Raw genomic sequence first — 17,466 nt, 5'->3', positions numbered from 1 at the left:
GCAGGCTTGTAACGGTGAGGAATTCAAAAAAAAAGTTAAGAACCTACACTCCCATCCCCCGGGATTCGAACTGACGACCTTTGGATTGTGAGTCTAACTGCCGATCCGGTTTTTCCCCAAAGAGACGAATCCTACACCTGGATTGAGCTAACGACCTAACCTCTAGGTTAGACCGGGGCCAACATTGACCTCCCCATCTGACGGAAGGCGTCATTAGACAAAGCTCGTCTCGAAAAATGCCACCAGGGCCAACTGGGATCGAACCCAACCAAACTGGGTCGAGAGGCAACCACGCTTAGCACTACATCACCGGCCCCGGCAAAAAAAAATGATAAGATTATCCCAAGTCTCTACACAACAAATTATTTTTACTGAAATTCAGTTAAGTTTTACTTAATTTTCATCTACTGAAATTTCAGTAAACGATTCAGTAATTTATATTTAACTGAATTTTCCTCTGAATTATCAGTTAAGGGGTTACATACATGTAGAAAATCATAAAATTTCATATTACAGAAAATTCACTTAATTCACTAAAAAGATTATTTGCAATCACTCCTGAAAGTTTCATGAAGATATTTCGTGACTGAACTGAGTAAGAGACGAATTAAGTTCATAATTTTGCCATGCGCAAAGTGAACTGTCAAACTTTGTAAACGTTTTTCTCTAAACATCGAGTTGCTGACCGAATGACCAAGAAGGTTAAAGCTGCCAGAAATAAATAAATTAACAACAACAACCGAGTTGATTTACGGGTGCCACGATATCTCGAGATTGGATGGACCAAATTGGCTGAAACTTGGGGTGAAGACTCTCAAGACATTTTCCGTGTGCATGACGAAGCCCGATTTTAAAATTTTGCTTTTTTAAAAAATACAAAAATCAAAAACTGGCGATTTTTTATAAGAAAAATATAAAAATATTTTCATCTTTTTTTAGAATTAAGTTTTTGAAAATCGGCCTTCGTCATGCACACAGGACCGTTTAAACGAGTCTTCACCAAAATTTTGAACCGATTTGGTCAAAGCAGTGTTGAGATATCGTGGCACCCGTTTTTTGAAACTGCTAACTTAAAATAGTTATATCTCGGCAAAGGTATATCCAAACGTCTTCATATTTATTTTGTTAACAGATGAAATATATATTTTAATGCCCTGCAAAAAGATTAAAAAAATAGTTTAAATGTGAGCTCATACCAACCTCAGACATTTTTGACGATTTACATGTATGTAACCCACATGTAACCCCTTAATTGATATTTATATTTGGCAGATGATTTACTGAAATTTCAGTAAAACGGTTGTCAAAACAACTGAAATTTCAGCTAAAGAAACGTCAAATTATTTTGCTGAAAATTCAGTAATTTTCTTCTGGCAGTTTGACAGATCATTTGCTGGAGATTCAGCAATCGTTGCTGGTATTTCAGTAATCAAAATTTGATTTTGCTTGTCATTGAAATTGTTTCCAGTACCGTTATTTATACATTTATTTCATCAATCGTCCAGAACCTAAAAAAAGTGGTTAGCATCGAGGCATTTGTTATTAACATTTTTCTTACCTTGGATGCTAAAGATCACAATACAAAAAAACACAACATGAATCGTTTACTGAAATTTCAGTAAATGAAAATTCAGTAAAACTTTACTGAATTTCAGTAAAAATAATTTGGTGTGTACACTCAAACCCCGATGGTTTGACACCAACTGTTGTCAAACGAACGGGGTCACTTTTTAGTTTGACACCCCTTCTACACGGAGTTCACACATACTATCAAACGTTTATTTTGATAGTGTGCGTGAGCGCCGTGTAAAAAGTGACAGTTCGTCACTTTTTAGTTTGACTTTGACCAACCAACGGGGTACAAACTAAAAAGTGTCAAACGAAGAAGTGACCAACCACCGGGGGTTGAGTGTATAGCAATCCCCGGATAATGAAATATTCGGAAAATCGTGGAATTCGCAGAAAATAAAAAAAATGTCGAGATCCCAACTAATAAAGATTAAAAATCATGAATTAAAATAAAACTTTGGTAAAATCATACATAAAAAGCTAATAAGTTTAAAATCAGAAATTTAGGAAATAAAAAGAACAAATCTAGATTTTTATTTAAACAAAATTTTAATTTTTTGCTTTTTGGGGTTTTCAAAACCACTTTGAATCAGGGGTTAGAGGGGTGCGATTTCAACTTTGAATAATAATTGCAACGGTCTTATTGGTCCCCTGAAAAAAAAAAACATCAGGATTAGAGAGCGGATTCGTTATTCGGATAGAAGTGCATTCGAATGAGCGAATCTAAATTCGTTTATTGGAACGAATGACAACTGTCAAAAGCATGAAACCACGTGCTCGGAAATCGGCGAATTCAGTTTTGACGTCTGACTGCTTTCTAATTCGAATACGTTTGAATAAGCGAGGATTCAAATTAACGAATCCCCTCTGTACAAATACACTCAACCCCAGGTGGTTGGTCACTCTTTCGTTTGACACTTATTTAGTTTGTACCCCGTTGGTTGGTCAAAGTCAAACTGAAAAGTGACAACAGACAATCAGATACCATTTGCCTCTCAGTCGACCATCGGAATTGATATTCCGAGATTGTCCGCAAGGGTAATAATCTCCGGAACCTTTCTCAAAAAATGATTTACCTCTTCTGCATCCTAAGCTTTTTATGTTTTGTAAACACAGTAAACAGCCAACTTTTAAAACAGGCATTCAAACATTTCGTAACCAGCAAAACAACATCTCAGAAGAAAAAATGAGTAACTTTGAGTAACATTGAGTAACTTTGAGAAATTGAGTCACTCAGGTACTCACTGCCCTACCCCTTGCATTTAATCATTTATTGCCAAGTTTATTACATATTCAATCCTGCAACCCATAATCCCTATACTAATGACAACAGGGGATTGGGGACATTGGGGATTTCAAAAGAAGTTTTGTTTGTTCTGCTTAAAAATAATAACGAAATCAATGTTTTATTGAATATGGATGATCAAGTATCAATAAAAGCAACGTTTTTCATCGTTTGTTATCATTAAAACGCCTTCTTTTGCTTTTATATTATTGTACGATCAGTTCCTACCTGGACTCGGTCACATGAAACGACCGGCGACTCAGTGACCGACGAAATAGGCGGCGGGTCAGATGCGGGCATAAAAATGTCAAAATCTCTTACTTCCTCACTTCGTCTCACCATCCAGCTGCAGCTTTGTTGGCAAACAAACGGAGCACGCGGTCGCATGATGGCGGCGTCGAGCCAGAATTAGGGGTGATCATGTGATTAAGAATGAAAGTTTTTTCAAGAAAAATAATATTTTTCCGGCCGAATAAAAAAATTGCAAGCATGTTCAAACAATTATTCCTGATGTCGGAGAAGTGATAAAAAAGCTAAATTTTAATCCATAATTTTTCTATAAATTGAATTTTTTCACTCCAACTGGGAACCCCTAAGTCTATCCACGACCGTTTCCAATGACCGTGAGAAGATGCCAGAAAATCCAGCTACGAGCTAAATCCACAATAAAATGGGAATTGAAAAATGATGCTCAACATTCAAATGCGTTTTTCTCAAAATGCACGGTTTGTACATGATGCTTTTTGTAATGTTGGCGTCGATCTCGGCGTCGATATAAACTTGAACGATAAAAAGTGACCTTTAACATTCGGGAAGTCGCGTGTTTACAATTACAAGTACATGTTTTTGTTTATCAGCTGTCAAATTGTGCCGAGATTTCTAATACACGGTGGGAACGCTAGCTCAACTATTCGTCAGTTTATTGATAAAAATATCAAAACCTCCGTCAATAGATTAACGATTAATAAAAACATATGTTCTGTCCAACCCGAGGTCCAACCCCTAGCCTTTAACCCTTACCCGATTTGGCTCAAAATTTGCACAGTTACTTATTTTAACCTTAGTATCGAGCCAGGTGGAAGCTCCTACGATTTTCCAAAATTTTAATTTTTTTGTCACCCTACTGGACAGGTGTATAATGCATTTTTAAACACTTTTTCATTCAAATGTTGGAACCATGGCTCTTAAATTCAAATTAAATTTTAAATTTTCCCCTCAAGAAGGAACCGTCCATAAACCACGTGGACATTTTTTTTTAAATTTCATACACCTTTGTACCGTGAACAATCCATTAAATTTTTTTTTATTGAACTAGCTTCCAGTTTTTAAAAATCAGCCGAGGTTTTGGTCGCAGTACTTACATAACAATTATTTTATTTATTTTTTAAGTCTGTTCCAAGCGTGATAGGGATTGCGTCTGTTAGTTCAGAAAAGCAACAGTTAGAGGTGTCTTTTAAAACTCAGATCCGGAGCGTTGAACTTAGATTTATAAATAGCTTCGGATTCCATCAATTTTACCCAAAAATTGAAAAGAAGTTTAAAACACACCACCTTATTAATTTCATTCATAATTCAGGATCCCCGGAAAACCCAGGAACATAACCGGATGAACCTTTTCACGGTCAAAAGTTTAGAAATCGATATTATTATCAATCGATTAGAAGACTTCCGCACGCAATGCGGTGGGAATTTGTGCAACGGGTTGTCATCTGCCGTCCAGTTTGCACATTAACTGGCTTTCGATTCCGGCGCTTGTTCCGGCGGTGGTTTGGGTATAATTTGTCCCGCGCGCTCGTGGCCACCAATTTTGAAGCTCATCCCTTTCTTTATCCATGCGACTGACAACGTTGTGATTTGAATAGTATAGTTGTTACACCATAATTATTGTGTTACATGCATTTTAAACGGTATTGATTTATCCTTTTTAAAATGGGTTGACTGACGAAGGTGGCCACTCATTCGTTGGTTCGGCTTGGACGGAAGTGGATGTCATCGGAATGTTCCCTCGTAACGTGTACACGTTTCTGGACGAAGAGACCGGGTTTTGGAGTGGACGTTCGACTCCACCGGTTTACAACCCGAACCAGGGCGTCGGGGAGCTGCTGTGGCAGGTGCTGGGTCGTGCTCCGTGGAAGATAGCGCAGATAAGTGCCGATACGGGGGCTCGTGTAACGTACCAGGAGCTTCTGCTGCGAAGTGTTCGGGTGGCGCAGAACCTGGGCTCGATGGGGATCGAGGCAGGGGATTTGGTGACCTTGGTCGCGCGGAACAGCGAGAAGATCGCTCCGGTCGTGTTTGGCTGTTTGATGGCCGGCGTTCCGGTGAACACGTTGGATCCCAGCTTTCACCGGGAGGACTTTGCGCACATGTTTGGAACGACGAAGCCGGTGGCGGTGTTGTGCGAAGGGGATTTGGTGGAGGAGGTCGAGGCGGCTTTTGAGATGAGTGAGATTTCGCCGCAACTGATTGTGTTTGGTCCTAGGATCAACGGGTTTGCTCGCGTTGACGATCTGCTGGTTGAGACCGGATCGGAGGAGCACTACGTTCCGGCGAGGATCGAAGATCCGGCGAATCAGCTTGCGATCGTGCTTTGTTCATCCGGGACTACGGGGAAATCGAAGGGCGTCTGCTTGTCACATGGACTGTGCATCGCCAACATGGCTGCGGTCTGGAAATGCCGCGAGTCCGATCGGGTCCTCTGTCTGAGCTCTCTTTATTGGATTTCCGGGATAGGAACGCTGCTGACGGCAACGCTCGCCGGAGCAACTCGCGTCATCACGACTGATCGATTCAGTGCGGAAATGATGATCGATATAATCGAACAGTACCGTGTCACGGTGATCTTTTTCCCGCCGTCGCATGCGTTGGCCATTTTGAACGAACCTACCGTCGGAATGGCGGATTTCTCCAGCTTGCGGCTGGTTCTGTGCGGAGGAGGGCCGACGTCGGCGGATTTGAAGCGGTCGTTTGAGATGTATCTTTCGCGGGGGAAGTTTGTGGTGGTTTACGGGCTGTCGGAGCTGGGCGGGGCCGGAATGATGAGTGAGGTAGCCTACAAAGATGGTTCCGTGGGGGTGCTGACTAATGGTGTGGAGGCGAAACTTGTGGATGATGAGGATAACCTGGTTGAGATTGGTCAGGAAGGCGAACTGCACATCAGGGCACGTTTCGTGTTTATGGTAAGTGTAGAGTCGTAACCAGGACTCCTTGAGACACGACGTTCCGGACGCAGCACCATCGCTGCCGATCATTATCCTCCACATGTCCGCTTCCGTCGAGTTCCTGTACCGAGTTGCATTGTTAATTTGATTTGGTTAACCGCGGTGGATTTTCTTGAAATAATTCGAACTGTCAAAAATCCACCTAGTATCTACCGGTGGATACTTTTCTACCACAGTTTTTTGTGTGATCAATGTGGTAGATGCTTTGGTGGATTTTTGATAAATCAAATTAACAATACAACTCCGGATTCCGCCGGCCGGTTCCAGCACAATTGAATCACACTCAAACTTCCACGCCAAACGTTCACTCTCAACTTTCCACAGCATAAACATAAACACGCGCACACCGTGGCTCTTTTCATTCGCTGTCAAAACCAAGTGCACGCTTCAGTAAGGAATAGTCTGTTTCGGGTTATTATTACACTCAAAGTCAGAAGTATCCCTCAAAAGGGTACTTTCAATCCTCAAAAAGGATACTTTCTATCCTTTTTTAAAGTTCACCCGGCGTCACCCTTTTAAAAGGGTATGTCAAATTCCCCTTTTAAAGGGTGACGACGGGTGAACTTGAAAAAAAGGATACTTTTTACTTTGAGTGTACCCCGAGGTGTACCCTTTATTACCCGGTCATTATATTTGTATTAGGCATTTATTTACATTATTTTGAAAGACGAAGACCCTACAGCTCGCCCTACAGTAAGGTTTGAGCAGGATTTCTTTTTTAGGCACATTCTTTACATACTAAGTTCTCTTACGTTTTTCATCTTTATGTCTGATCCTAGTTTTTGTTAGTGTTTTCTCCTTGAAATTTTTATTGGCTCTTCGTTGCTTTTACACAGCACATGTTGCACGACATTGATGCAACACTTTAACGTCACTGGTTGTCGCATCACGTGTAAAAGAAACTCGAATGGACAGATGAGCCCCACTCAGGCTATGATATTTTGAACATTTGGTAAAACCGTAACCGATGACCGTTGATTACAAGGGGGCCTCTTCCGGAATTTGAACAGGAACCCTATCGTGTTGCATGTCAAACTTCATGAAATTTCAAATCAAATTCAAAAACACTAACCTTACTAAAATTCTCTGCAGGAGTACTTTGGCAACCCGGACGAAACGGCCGAAATGCTGGACGCGGGCGGCTGGCTGCACACGGGGGACATTGCGCGCGTCGACGAGGACGGCCTGTTTTACATCGTGGACCGCAAGAAGGACATTATCAAGTACGGCGGCTACCAGATATCGCCAACCGAGATCGAAACCGTCATCCTGAAGATGCCGGGCGTGGCGGCGGTTTGCGTGACGGGGATTCCCGTGCCCGGGCATGATCTGCCGGTGGCGCTGGTTATTCGGGCGCCCGAGTCCGGCGTTACGGAGGACGAGATCGAGCAGCAGGTGGAGAGGTCGATGGTGGACTTTAAGCGGCTGCGGGGTGGGGTATTTTTTGTGACGGCGTTCCCGATGACGCCGTCGGGAAAGATCTTGCGGCGCAAGTGCCGCGAGATTGCCGTCGAGCTGTACAGTGAGGCTAGTGAGGGTTGACGGGTGATGTTGTTGGGAAATTTGAGGAGAAAATAAATTTTGTAGCATGATTGTTTGATTCCGCCCAACACTATTTTTTAAGGGGACAAGGGAAAATCTCCACGATTAAAGTTGGACATTTTTGGGAAGCTATAAGTTCTAGGGGATAATTTCGGATAACAAACACTGCATTTATTTAAACTTATTGACTAAATTATAGGTTTATTCTTAATCTTTGTTAAGATTCGTTCTGTTTTCTGCGAAGCAACCCCGGTTGTTTGATTAGAGGAACAGTTTACCGCGAAACGGCGTTCCACGATTCACGGGAAGATATCAATCGAGCGTTCAGCTGTATATAATATAAGAAAAAAAAATCGGTAAACTTACAAAACTATCCCACCTGAAGCGATAACAATAATTTGTACCCCCGAAGGGAGCGAGGCGGTGACCCGGGGCCCCGCCGCCACCCTCCACCTTTGGCCACAGCTCCCCGGTTCACTAGTTCTCGAAGCGGATCTTCTTGTTCGGCGGCGGATCGTTAGCCTCTGGCTTATCACGGTTCTTGTGGTCGTACAGCCCAGCCCGGACGAAGCGCTTTGCCGCGCCCTGGTCCAGCTGCGGCCGGTTGTACTTGTGGTCGTAGATCTCCTTCTCGCGCAGCATCGCGGCCTTTATGCGTGCCAGCTCGTCCTTGATGCCGTGCTGCGACGAAACAAGCAAAGACACCCACCAAAGGGGTCATTTAACATTGCACAGACACAAACCAAGCCCGGCCACTCACCTTGTTCGGGTCCAACCCGATGATTTTGTGATACATCCAGTAAAGCGAGTTGATGCTGTACGACAGATGCAGATCGTACTTGACCTTTTCCTCCAGCGTGAAGCTCTCGTAGTTTTTATAGTCCTCCCGGGCCACGGCCAGGTTCTGCCGGATGCGCTCGATGCACTCCGACAGGTTTTCGTTTTTCCTGATGAAGGCCGTGTCGTTCTTCAGCTCGCCATAGTCAAAGTCCTCGTGCTCGACGACTTCCATTTTGTGCCGCGGGTGGGGCGTTCGGGCGGTGTATTCCGTCGGGGGCCACTCCTGCAAATTAAGAGGAACCGGTTTCAGCTCGTGCGGGACGTTTTAATTACCTATTTGAAGGCGAAATTCGGAGGCACTTGCCTGGCCACCTTCCGACCAAAATAAAAGTTATACCTAATTTTGACAGTTCTGATATGTTTTCATGCGGCAAAAACACGCGTTGTAATCTGGTACTGCAACAAGCTTTGACAGTGTGCGTGAGCACGCGGTGATGCTCGAACTTTGGATGACTTTATAATGTTATTTTTTGATTATTTTAGTTGATAAAGTTATCGTTTTAAACAGCAACCTTTGACGTTCTCAATTCGTCATTGTCGTGCCAACTTGTCGCACGTCGCTTTTTGACGTTCCGAGAAAAACGCGTTTTAATGTTAGACTTTTAATCAACAAAAAATAGAGCACGCAATGTAAACAATAACAAACACGTTTTGTTTGGTTGACCATTTTGTGTATTATCCTGAAATTTGGTCGCATTTTGTTGCTGGAGTTCCGAGTCATAATTACAAATGTTTACGGTAGTCTAGCACATCCTAGTGTCAAACGCGTTCTGACCTGAAATCCCTTTGCCCTTAGCGCACTTACATCAATTCAGGGTGTGTCAAGATTGCACAACAAGGTTGAAACTTCTTTGATATAAAAAGTGACAAAATGCACGGAGTTTTCCTAGGTTTTTACTGTTTTTATGAAATATCTCAGGATAGGAGTTTATTGCTTCCTCAATTCGATTTTTTGGGATCTATGCAGGCCAAAAGGTGAGGCATTGCGAGCTGTACAAAATAGCGTTCTTAACTCAATTTGGCCCAAAATTCACGTGCGACAAGCTAGCACGACAGCGATGAATTATTCTCAATTTTGAACTGAAAGCTTGTTTATTCAAAGTTTCACCTGAAAGCAAAGACATTTTTACATGAAACATGACCAGCAAAACGATGTAAATGGTTCAAAAAGGGTTTGTAAACAAACAGTTAGTTTGCAGTTGGTCAACTCCAGCACTTATTGCACTATTTTCTGAAACAAACTGAATCTTCATTGCTTTTCAGTAGAAAGAATATTCATAGATTGATCGAAAACCGATTGATATAGATGATTGATTATGATCAATATACATTTTTTTAATCATCTTAAAAGGATTAATATCACAGGACTCTAACCTTTTCCTTTCAGTTTCTTGTTAACTCATTGACACTTGTTTAGTGCAGTACTAGAATAATGTAAACAAGATGTGCCTACAAAAATCTATAAAGTTATTTAAACTTTGCTAAACTATTGCAAAACATCTGCAAAGTTAAAAGTGGAAGTGTTTCCAAAAACCCACAGTAAAGAAACATGTTTCAAGAGTCGTTCAAATACTACAAAGCGCGGGATCCGCCACCAAGCTTCGAGAACGTAATCGATACGGACAAGGATGGTGCTGGACTAGATTGCCGACTGCAGGTAAACAACCATGGGGTGTTCGGATATTACGTTATGCGCGCGTAACACGTGTTGGAACAGTGTCACGCGCACGTGTCAGGGTGTCAGGATAGAACACAGCTGAACAAAATGAAATTTAAATGAAGTCAAAAGTCCGATTTTTCTACCAGAAATTTTGACATTTCGACTAAAATGTTGTTTTGGGCTGACAAGCAGGCTTGGGTGCGTTTTTCGACCGATCTGAGCCCGGATTCGGATTCGAGAGACAATTTTCGAACGTATACGGCCTACCCGGAGGTCACGAAAATTCAAAATGGCGGCCTTGGAGCAATTTGGAAATAAAATTTGGTCCAAAATAGGGCTAAAAATCTCGGGTGCTCCGTAGGAAATGCCGATTTTGAGGGCGTTGCCGACATTTGGGGGTCTTGGGATGTTCTAGACTTTTGTTCGCGGTGTACAACGGTAAACACAGATCATTTTTGGTCCCCTTGGAACGAGCTGTCAAGTATGAATTTTTCTGTCAAGAAGGGCCTCGATGTTATTTTTTTAAAATTGATTTAAAAATCCATCTTAAATTCTTTGCGGTCGTATAAAGGATCATTGTACTCCGAAAAATAAGTTTTATCGTTTTGAACTATAACATCACAAATTTAAGCTTGATTTCAGAACCCAATAGAGTTATCTACGTGCGTATGTATTGCGTGTACGTACACGAAAAAAAGTGAGGTTAAATTTTGTACCAGCCAGCAAAACAAATGGTGTGCTAGTGTGTGTGAGATCGGGCTTAGATAGCTCTATAGAGTTATCTACGTGCGCATGTATTGCGTGTACGTACACAAAAAAAGTGAGGTTAAAATTTGTACCAGCCAGCAAAACAAATGGCTAGTGTGTGTGAGATCGGGCTTAGATAGCTCTATAGAGTTATCTAAGCACGCTCTCACGCAGACTAGCACACCATTTGATTTGCTGTTCGGTACAAAATTTAACCTCACTTTTTTCGTGTACGTACACGCAATACATGCGCACGTAGATAACTCTATTTGAGAAGTTCGGGAGTTGAAACATTTTTTTGTTTTAGAATTATTCGTCCACTGCCGGAAATAATGCCACCTTCCCAGGTCTGCTCGACAGCAGTTCCTGGCGTATATTCGAGCTGAAGAACAGGCCCGGACTAATCATCATCAAAAACCCCTTCACCAAACACTCCCAAAGATACTGGATGACGCGCTGTATCTGCGACTATCCGAAACATCCGAACCACACGAATCTTCCGGACGCCATCGTAGACAAGTACGCACTCCGCAGTGCGCGGGAACAATTCGACTGGTGGGCTACGGCCGCGACCATCGAAGATCCGGCCGACCGGAGGAAACTCCTGAAGGCGCTCCGTTGGACCACCCTGGGATACCACTACGATTGGACCAATAAAGTGTACGACGAATCCGCTCGGAATGCGTTCCCCGACGATTTGGCCGCCCTGTGTCGTCACTTTGCCCAGGTTCTGGGCTACGTCCGGTTCCGACCGGAAGCGGCCATCGTGAATTACTACCCCGTCGGGAGTACACTGGCCGGGCACACGGACCACTCCGAGAAGAATCTGGAGGCGCCGTTGTTTTCGTTTAGGTTAGAATGTTAGAATCTGTTTTGTTTACGATTTTTGAAGGTTATGTTTTGCAGCTTTGGCCAACCGGCCATCTTCCTGATCGGCGGTCACACCAAGGACGAGCGGCCAGACGCCCTGCTGCTCCGGAGTGGGGACGTTATCGTAATGACTCGGGAGGCCAGACTGTGCTACCACGCGGTTCCAAAAGTTTTCCACTGTCCGGAGTCGGAACGAAGTCAGCGCTGGGAGGCACCGGACGAGGTCGACCAACCGGAAGTGCAAACTGCCGACTGTCGGTCAACAGCGACGATGACCACGGGTGCTTTTGCTGATTACATTGGTAATAGCCGAATCAACATCAATATTAGACAAGTTTTAAATGAGGGAGAAAATCATTTGTAAACGAGGTCCCTCCCCCTCTTCCAGCCCTGGCTCAACTTGGTCCAGGGCGGAATCGCTTCCTGTTTTTTTGTTGTGTGTGGCTGGATTAAATTTTTAAAATTACCACCGGTTTAGTGAGAACGATAAAGTTTGTTCCGTTTGCTCCCTTTTTTGATCCGAAATTGCCCCGGAGTTTTTGCGGGATTCCCTCGAGTGCAAATAGGTACTATTCGGGGGACAACCATAAACAGCGTGATAAGTACATCAACTTCAAAATGGCTTCCTCCACTCAATTCAGCCTAAAATGCACGTGAAAGCAGAACAGAAAGGGAGAGAATTTGACAAATTCAAAACTACGCAACTTATGGGCGATCCCCCATAATGAGATGGTATTCTGTTTGGGTCTGCCGGCAGACTATCCGGTTCCGTTCGGGATGGATGGATAAGGCAAACTTTTACACTTCTTTTTTTTCGATTCGGCCATATTAGGAACCGAGTTTGCTCTCATTTGGTCGGCTCATTCAACATTGGCAAACTGGTGTGGTGTCCTGAGTGTGCGGAGTGGGGCATTCGCCGGTTCCGTAGATTAATTTCATATGCACTATGATTAGTAGAGGGTGGGTGGGGAGGGAAAAGTTTCTCACTTTTTGACTGCTCTTTCGCTTAGGCTGAAGAGCTTCGGTTCGGCATTAGATGAAGGATGAAGTTCAGAAAAGTGACTCTTTGTTAATAGGCAACGTTTTGGGGATTCTGAGGTTTAATAATGAAATATAGACTGTTTTGACACACGAAGTTCAAGTTTTGAAAAAAAAACCCTAAACCAACGGTCCTGCAAATTTCTGTGAAATGTACTATCATTGTACAGCAGACGTGCTACAATATAGCACATAAACGACGAGTTTGTTTAAACAAACAACAAAACAAAAATAAATAAAAAAACAAAAAAAACAACAAAATCAACAAAATCAACAAAATCAACAAAATCAACAAAATCAACAAAATCAACAAAATCAGCAAAATCAACAAAATCAACAAAATCAACAAAATCAACAAAATCAACAAAATCAACAAAATCAAAAAAATCAACAAAATCAACAAAATCAACAAAATCAACAAAATCAACAAAATCAACAAAATCAACTAAATCAGCAAAATCAACAAAATCAACAAAATCAACAAAATCAACAAAATCAACAAAATCAACAAAATCCACAAAATCAACAAAATCAACAAAATCAACAAAATCAACAAAATCAACAAAATCAACAAAATCAACAAAATCAACAAAATCAACAAAATCAACAAAATCAACAAAATCAACAAAATCAACAAAATCAACAAAATCAACAAAATCAACAAAATCAACAAAATCAACAAAATCAACAAAATCAACAAAATCAACAAAATCAACAAAATCAACAAAATCAACAAAATCAACAAAATCAACAAAATCAACAAAATCAACAAAATCAACAAAATCAACAAAATCAACAAAATCAACAAAATCAACAAAATCAACAAAATCAACAAAATCAACAAAATCAACAAAATCAACAAAATCAACAAAATCAACAAAATCAACAAAATCAACGAAATCAACGAAATCAACGAAATCAACGAAATCAACGAAATCAACGAAATCAACAAAATCAACAAAATCAACAAAATCAACAATATCAACAAAATCAACAAAATCAACAAAATCAACAAAATCAACAAAATCAACAAAATCAACAAAATCAACAAAATCAACAAAATCAACAAAATCAACAAAATCAACAAAATCAACAAAATCAACAAAATCAACAAAATCAACAAAATCAACAAAATCAACGAAATCAACGAAATCAACGAAATCAACGAAATCAACGAAATCAACAAAATCAACGAAATCAACGAAATCAACGAAATCAACGAAATCAACGAAATCAACGAAATCAACGAAATCAATGAAATCAACAATATCAACAAAATCAACGAAATCAACAAAATCAACAAAATCAACAAAATCAACAAAATCAACAAAATCAACAAAATCAACAAAATCAACAAAATCAACAAAATCCACAAAATCAACAAAATCAACAAAATCAACAAAATCAACAAAATCAACAAAATCAACAAAATCAACAAAATCAACAAAATCAACAAAATCAACAAAATCAACAAAATCAACAAAATCAACAAAATCAACAAAATCAACAAAATCAACAAAATCAACAAAATCAACAAAATCAACAAAATCAACAAAATCAACAAAATCAACAAAATCAACAAAATCAACAAAATCAACAAAATCAACAAAATCAACAAAATCAACAAAATCAACAAAATCAACAAAATCAACAAAATCAACAAAATCAACAAAATCAACAAAATCCACAAAATCAACAAAATCAACAAAATCAACAAAATCAACAAAATCAACAAAATCAACAAAATCAACAAAATCAACAAAATCAACAAAATCAAAAAAATCAACAAAATCAACAAAATCAACAAAATCAACAAAATCAACAAAATCAACAAAATCAACAAAATCAACAAAATCAACAAAATCAACAAAATCAACAAAATCAACAAAATCCACAAAATCAACAAAATCAACAAAATCAACAAAATCAACAAAATCAACAAAATCAACAAAATCAACAAAATCAACAAAATCAACTAAATCAACTAAATCAACTAAATCAACTAAATCAACTAAATCAACTAAATCAGCAAAATCAACAAAATCAACAAAATCAACAAAATCAACAAAATCAACAAAATCAACAAAATCAACAAAATCAACAAAATCAACAAAATCAACAAAATCAACAAAATCAACAAAATCAACAAAATCAACAAAATCAACAAAATCAACAAAATCAACAAAATCAACAAAATCAACAAAATCAACAAAATCAACAAAATCAACAAAATCAACAAAATCAACAAAATCAACAAAATCAACAAAATCAACAAAATCAACAAAATCAACAAAATCAACAAAATCAACAAAATCAACAAAATCAACAAAATCAACAAATCAATGTCAGCGATTGTCCTTGCTCCATACAAAAAAGATTTGTTTTGTATGGAAATCGTCCCCGAGGGGGGAAGAAGGGAGAGGGGGGGGGGGAGGGGGGGGAGTTTGAGATTTTAAAAATGTGTCCACGTGGTTTATGGATGTTCCCAAATCAACAAAACGAAAAATTAAGCAAAATTAAGCAAAATTAAGCAAAATTAAAACATTATATTAAACACATTGAACAAAAGGTAAATTTCCTTGTTGCTGCAAGTAATGTTGAATCACAGCAAATCTGTAATTGAAGCCCTCTACCGCCAACGCAGTTTCGCGGCATCTCTTCAAAGAACCACCGCCTTCTTTGATATTCCGTTAATACACACATACTTCAACTCCACTTCACCGTACTATTTTCTTTACACAGTGGCGCTTGCTCTAAACTAAACACTTTTCGCACACAGCCTCCTTGGTTTCCGCGCGCGAGTTCTTCTCAGAAATAAGCCGCCAAAGTTGTTCAAGCTCAGCCTTTTTCCGCGTTGAAGAGGCTTGCAATTTTTGCGTTTGCTGGCAATAGTGCGGCGTGTTTTGCTTCGTTGTTACATTTATGAGTGGCGTGTTCTTTCATGCTGCTGTTGCTTTTGCTGCTCTCGACTTTATGTAATTTCACTCCCACGTGTACCCCAGAATAGACTTCTTTCAACTTGGTGGTTGCTATTTTTTTCCTCCTTCAGCATCAGCATAAAGAAGTAGGTTCTTAGTCATGTTTGCCTTGGCTAATATTACGTTTACCCTCTTTTTCTTGAGGTACACACATTTTCCACCGTGTAACGAACAACAACAACTACTACGGCGAAGACTTGCGCCAAACAAGCAAGTTCAAACTTCCAGCCAAACCCAATACACGAACCGCAACAGCATAGACTTTTCCACATCCACCCGAATGAAATAGGTAAAATAAAAATGGAAGAACAAACATGATTACTTTCATCCTGCATGTATGCTGTGTACGCGAGTTCACTTGCAAATTCGGCTCCGAACATGACTGGCGGCATCTTGACTTTTATTAACATTTCTCTACCATTTTCGTTTCTTTTTTGCTGGTACACATAGTTCAAGTAGTTGTGCACACACCCATTATTGTGCAAGTACAAGATGCCGGTTCGTTTAATGTGAAATTCAAAAGAAAAGAAAAAGAATTGAAATAGACCCTTTGATCCGCCAAAAATTAAATCGCAGAAGGAACAGTCTGCATTGTTTTATGAAGTGGTCCAAATGAACAAAGGACTCGGAATAATGAGAAGGATCGTGCCTTGGCCAAATTTAATGACTTTGATTTCAATGCTCATCAGCTGTGTAATGGATCCGTTTCTTGGCGCTTTATTGAATTAAAACTCAGCGGGATGTATTAGGTAATTACTACAGTTTATCCAGCTCAAATAAGGGCGTTTAAGTTTTTTTCGTACCCTAGAAATGTGACTCGTTAACTCAGATGCATCTGCTTTTTTAGTTCTAGAAAAATTATACATGCATTCCTAGTTTTGTACAGTTTAGTAACATTTAGCGTTCAATGTCAGTAGCAGTGCTGTAAATTTTCAACTGGTCTGAACGAATTGACGTTTCTCTCCTACTCTCGATCTGTTTTCAAAAAGACTGTCAACTGCTCTATCTCATCCCAGGGATGAACTGACATTTCCGTATTAATACATTTGCAAGCTTTTTGAAACCTAATAAATTCCACGTCAGTCACGAAAACTCTGTCACATGACACGAACTCAGCACCAGTTTTCCATATAAAAAAAATTGAAAAGGGCGTACCTACAACACATTTCAAAATACGTTTTTTTTAATATAAATAAATGTAATTTTTGCTTCATCAGCATTTTTTCTTAATATATAATTTTTAAAAGCTTAATTTAAGAAACATGTATTCAATTGCTAAGTGCTTATTGTTCAACAATATTTCTGTTTAAGAAACGGGAACAGGTTGAGGATCTCAACTTGGGAAATTGTTTTTTTTTGTTAGTTTCGTTTTTGGACCTTTTGTTTTGTTAATGCTTCGGATCGAGCTGTCAGATTTACGTGCGCCTAAAATAGATGAGTTATAACATAGTGGTTGAAAACAAACACTGAGATAAAAATCTATGTCGTTTGAGTGCAAATTGACACAAAGACACTGAAAAATTGCAGCTCTGGTCAGTAGAAAACACATTCCACATTTTGACAGCAGCCGTGTCACAAGATAGCACACAAGAGACGAAATAGTGAGAAAAAGAAATTCGGATGGAAATAGGACCGAATCCAATTTGTCAAACGTATGAAAATTTCCCTAAAAAACAGAAACTTGTTGAATTTGAACTGAAGGACTATGCAATTTGA

At 39.9% G+C, this 17,466-nt stretch overlaps 3 protein-coding genes across 4 annotated transcripts; 2 read left to right on the top strand and 1 right to left on the bottom strand.

Moving 5' to 3' along the window:
* Nucleotides 1-4,613: 4,613 nt before the first annotated feature.
* Nucleotides 4,614-7,685, top strand: LOC6053772 (4-coumarate--CoA ligase-like 5). Its single transcript, XM_001869766.2, has 2 exons — nt 4,614-6,033; nt 7,168-7,685. Exons 1-2 carry the CDS (start codon nt 4,852-4,854, stop codon nt 7,615-7,617), a joined length of 1,632 nt encoding a protein of 543 aa, XP_001869801.2. The 5' UTR covers nt 4,614-4,851; the 3' UTR covers nt 7,618-7,685.
* A 106-nt stretch (nt 7,686-7,791) lies between these two features.
* LOC6053773 (nuclear nucleic acid-binding protein C1D) lies at nt 7,792-8,831 on the bottom strand. Of its 2 annotated transcripts, none has more exons than XM_001869767.2 (3): nt 8,762-8,831; nt 8,378-8,680; nt 7,792-8,298 (listed from the first exon to the last, which is right to left on the bottom strand). In XM_001869767.2, exons 2-3 carry the CDS (start codon nt 8,627-8,629, stop codon nt 8,095-8,097), a joined length of 456 nt encoding a protein of 151 aa, XP_001869802.1. In that variant the 5' UTR covers nt 8,630-8,680; nt 8,762-8,831; the 3' UTR covers nt 7,792-8,094. The 2 variants fall into 2 exon arrangements, with proteins under 2 accessions (XP_001869802.1, XP_038104804.1); XM_038248876.1 differs by having other exon boundaries at nt 8,795-8,817.
* Nucleotides 8,832-9,869: 1,038 nt separating this feature from the next.
* Nucleotides 9,870-12,225, top strand: LOC6053771 (nucleic acid dioxygenase ALKBH1). The gene is made up of 3 exons (XM_038249659.1): nt 9,870-10,114; nt 11,172-11,716; nt 11,771-12,225. Exons 1-3 carry the CDS (start codon nt 10,007-10,009, stop codon nt 12,096-12,098), a joined length of 981 nt encoding a protein of 326 aa, XP_038105587.1. The 5' UTR covers nt 9,870-10,006; the 3' UTR covers nt 12,099-12,225.
* The last annotated feature ends 5,241 nt before the right edge of the window (nt 12,226-17,466 follow it).

The sequence above is a fragment of the Culex quinquefasciatus genome, chromosome 1 (genome assembly GCF_015732765.1).
Source record: "Culex quinquefasciatus strain JHB chromosome 1, VPISU_Cqui_1.0_pri_paternal, whole genome shotgun sequence".
Taxonomy (NCBI): domain Eukaryota; kingdom Metazoa; phylum Arthropoda; class Insecta; order Diptera; family Culicidae; genus Culex; species Culex quinquefasciatus.
The sequence above is the reverse complement of the archived record's forward strand: the minus strand, read 5'-3'. Positions and strand labels throughout refer to the sequence as shown.

What these genes read in the sequence shown, in the direction of transcription:
- LOC6053772 (XM_001869766.2), top strand. Translation starts at nt 4,852, where the DNA reads ATGTTCCCTCGTAACGTGTACACGTTTCTGGACGAAGAGACCGGGTTT. An exon ending in GGGCACGTTTCGTGTTTATG is followed by an intron (nt 6,034 to 7,167) that starts GTAAGTGTAGAG and finishes AATTCTCTGCAG; the next exon opens with GAGTACTTTGGCAACCCGGA.
- LOC6053773 (XM_001869767.2), bottom strand. Translation starts at nt 8,629, where the DNA reads ATGGAAGTCGTCGAGCACGAGGACTTTGACTATGGCGAGCTGAAGAAC. An exon ending in TCGGGTTGGACCCGAACAAG is followed by an intron (nt 8,299 to 8,377) that starts GTGAGTGGCCGG and finishes GTTTCGTCGCAG; the next exon opens with CACGGCATCAAGGACGAGCT.
- LOC6053771 (XM_038249659.1), top strand. Translation starts at nt 10,007, where the DNA reads ATGTTTCAAGAGTCGTTCAAATACTACAAAGCGCGGGATCCGCCACCA. An exon ending in GACTAGATTGCCGACTGCAG is followed by an intron (nt 10,115 to 11,171) that starts GTAAACAACCAT and finishes TTTTTGTTTTAG; the next exon opens with AATTATTCGTCCACTGCCGG. An exon ending in GCGCCGTTGTTTTCGTTTAG is followed by an intron (nt 11,717 to 11,770) that starts GTTAGAATGTTA and finishes TATGTTTTGCAG; the next exon opens with CTTTGGCCAACCGGCCATCT.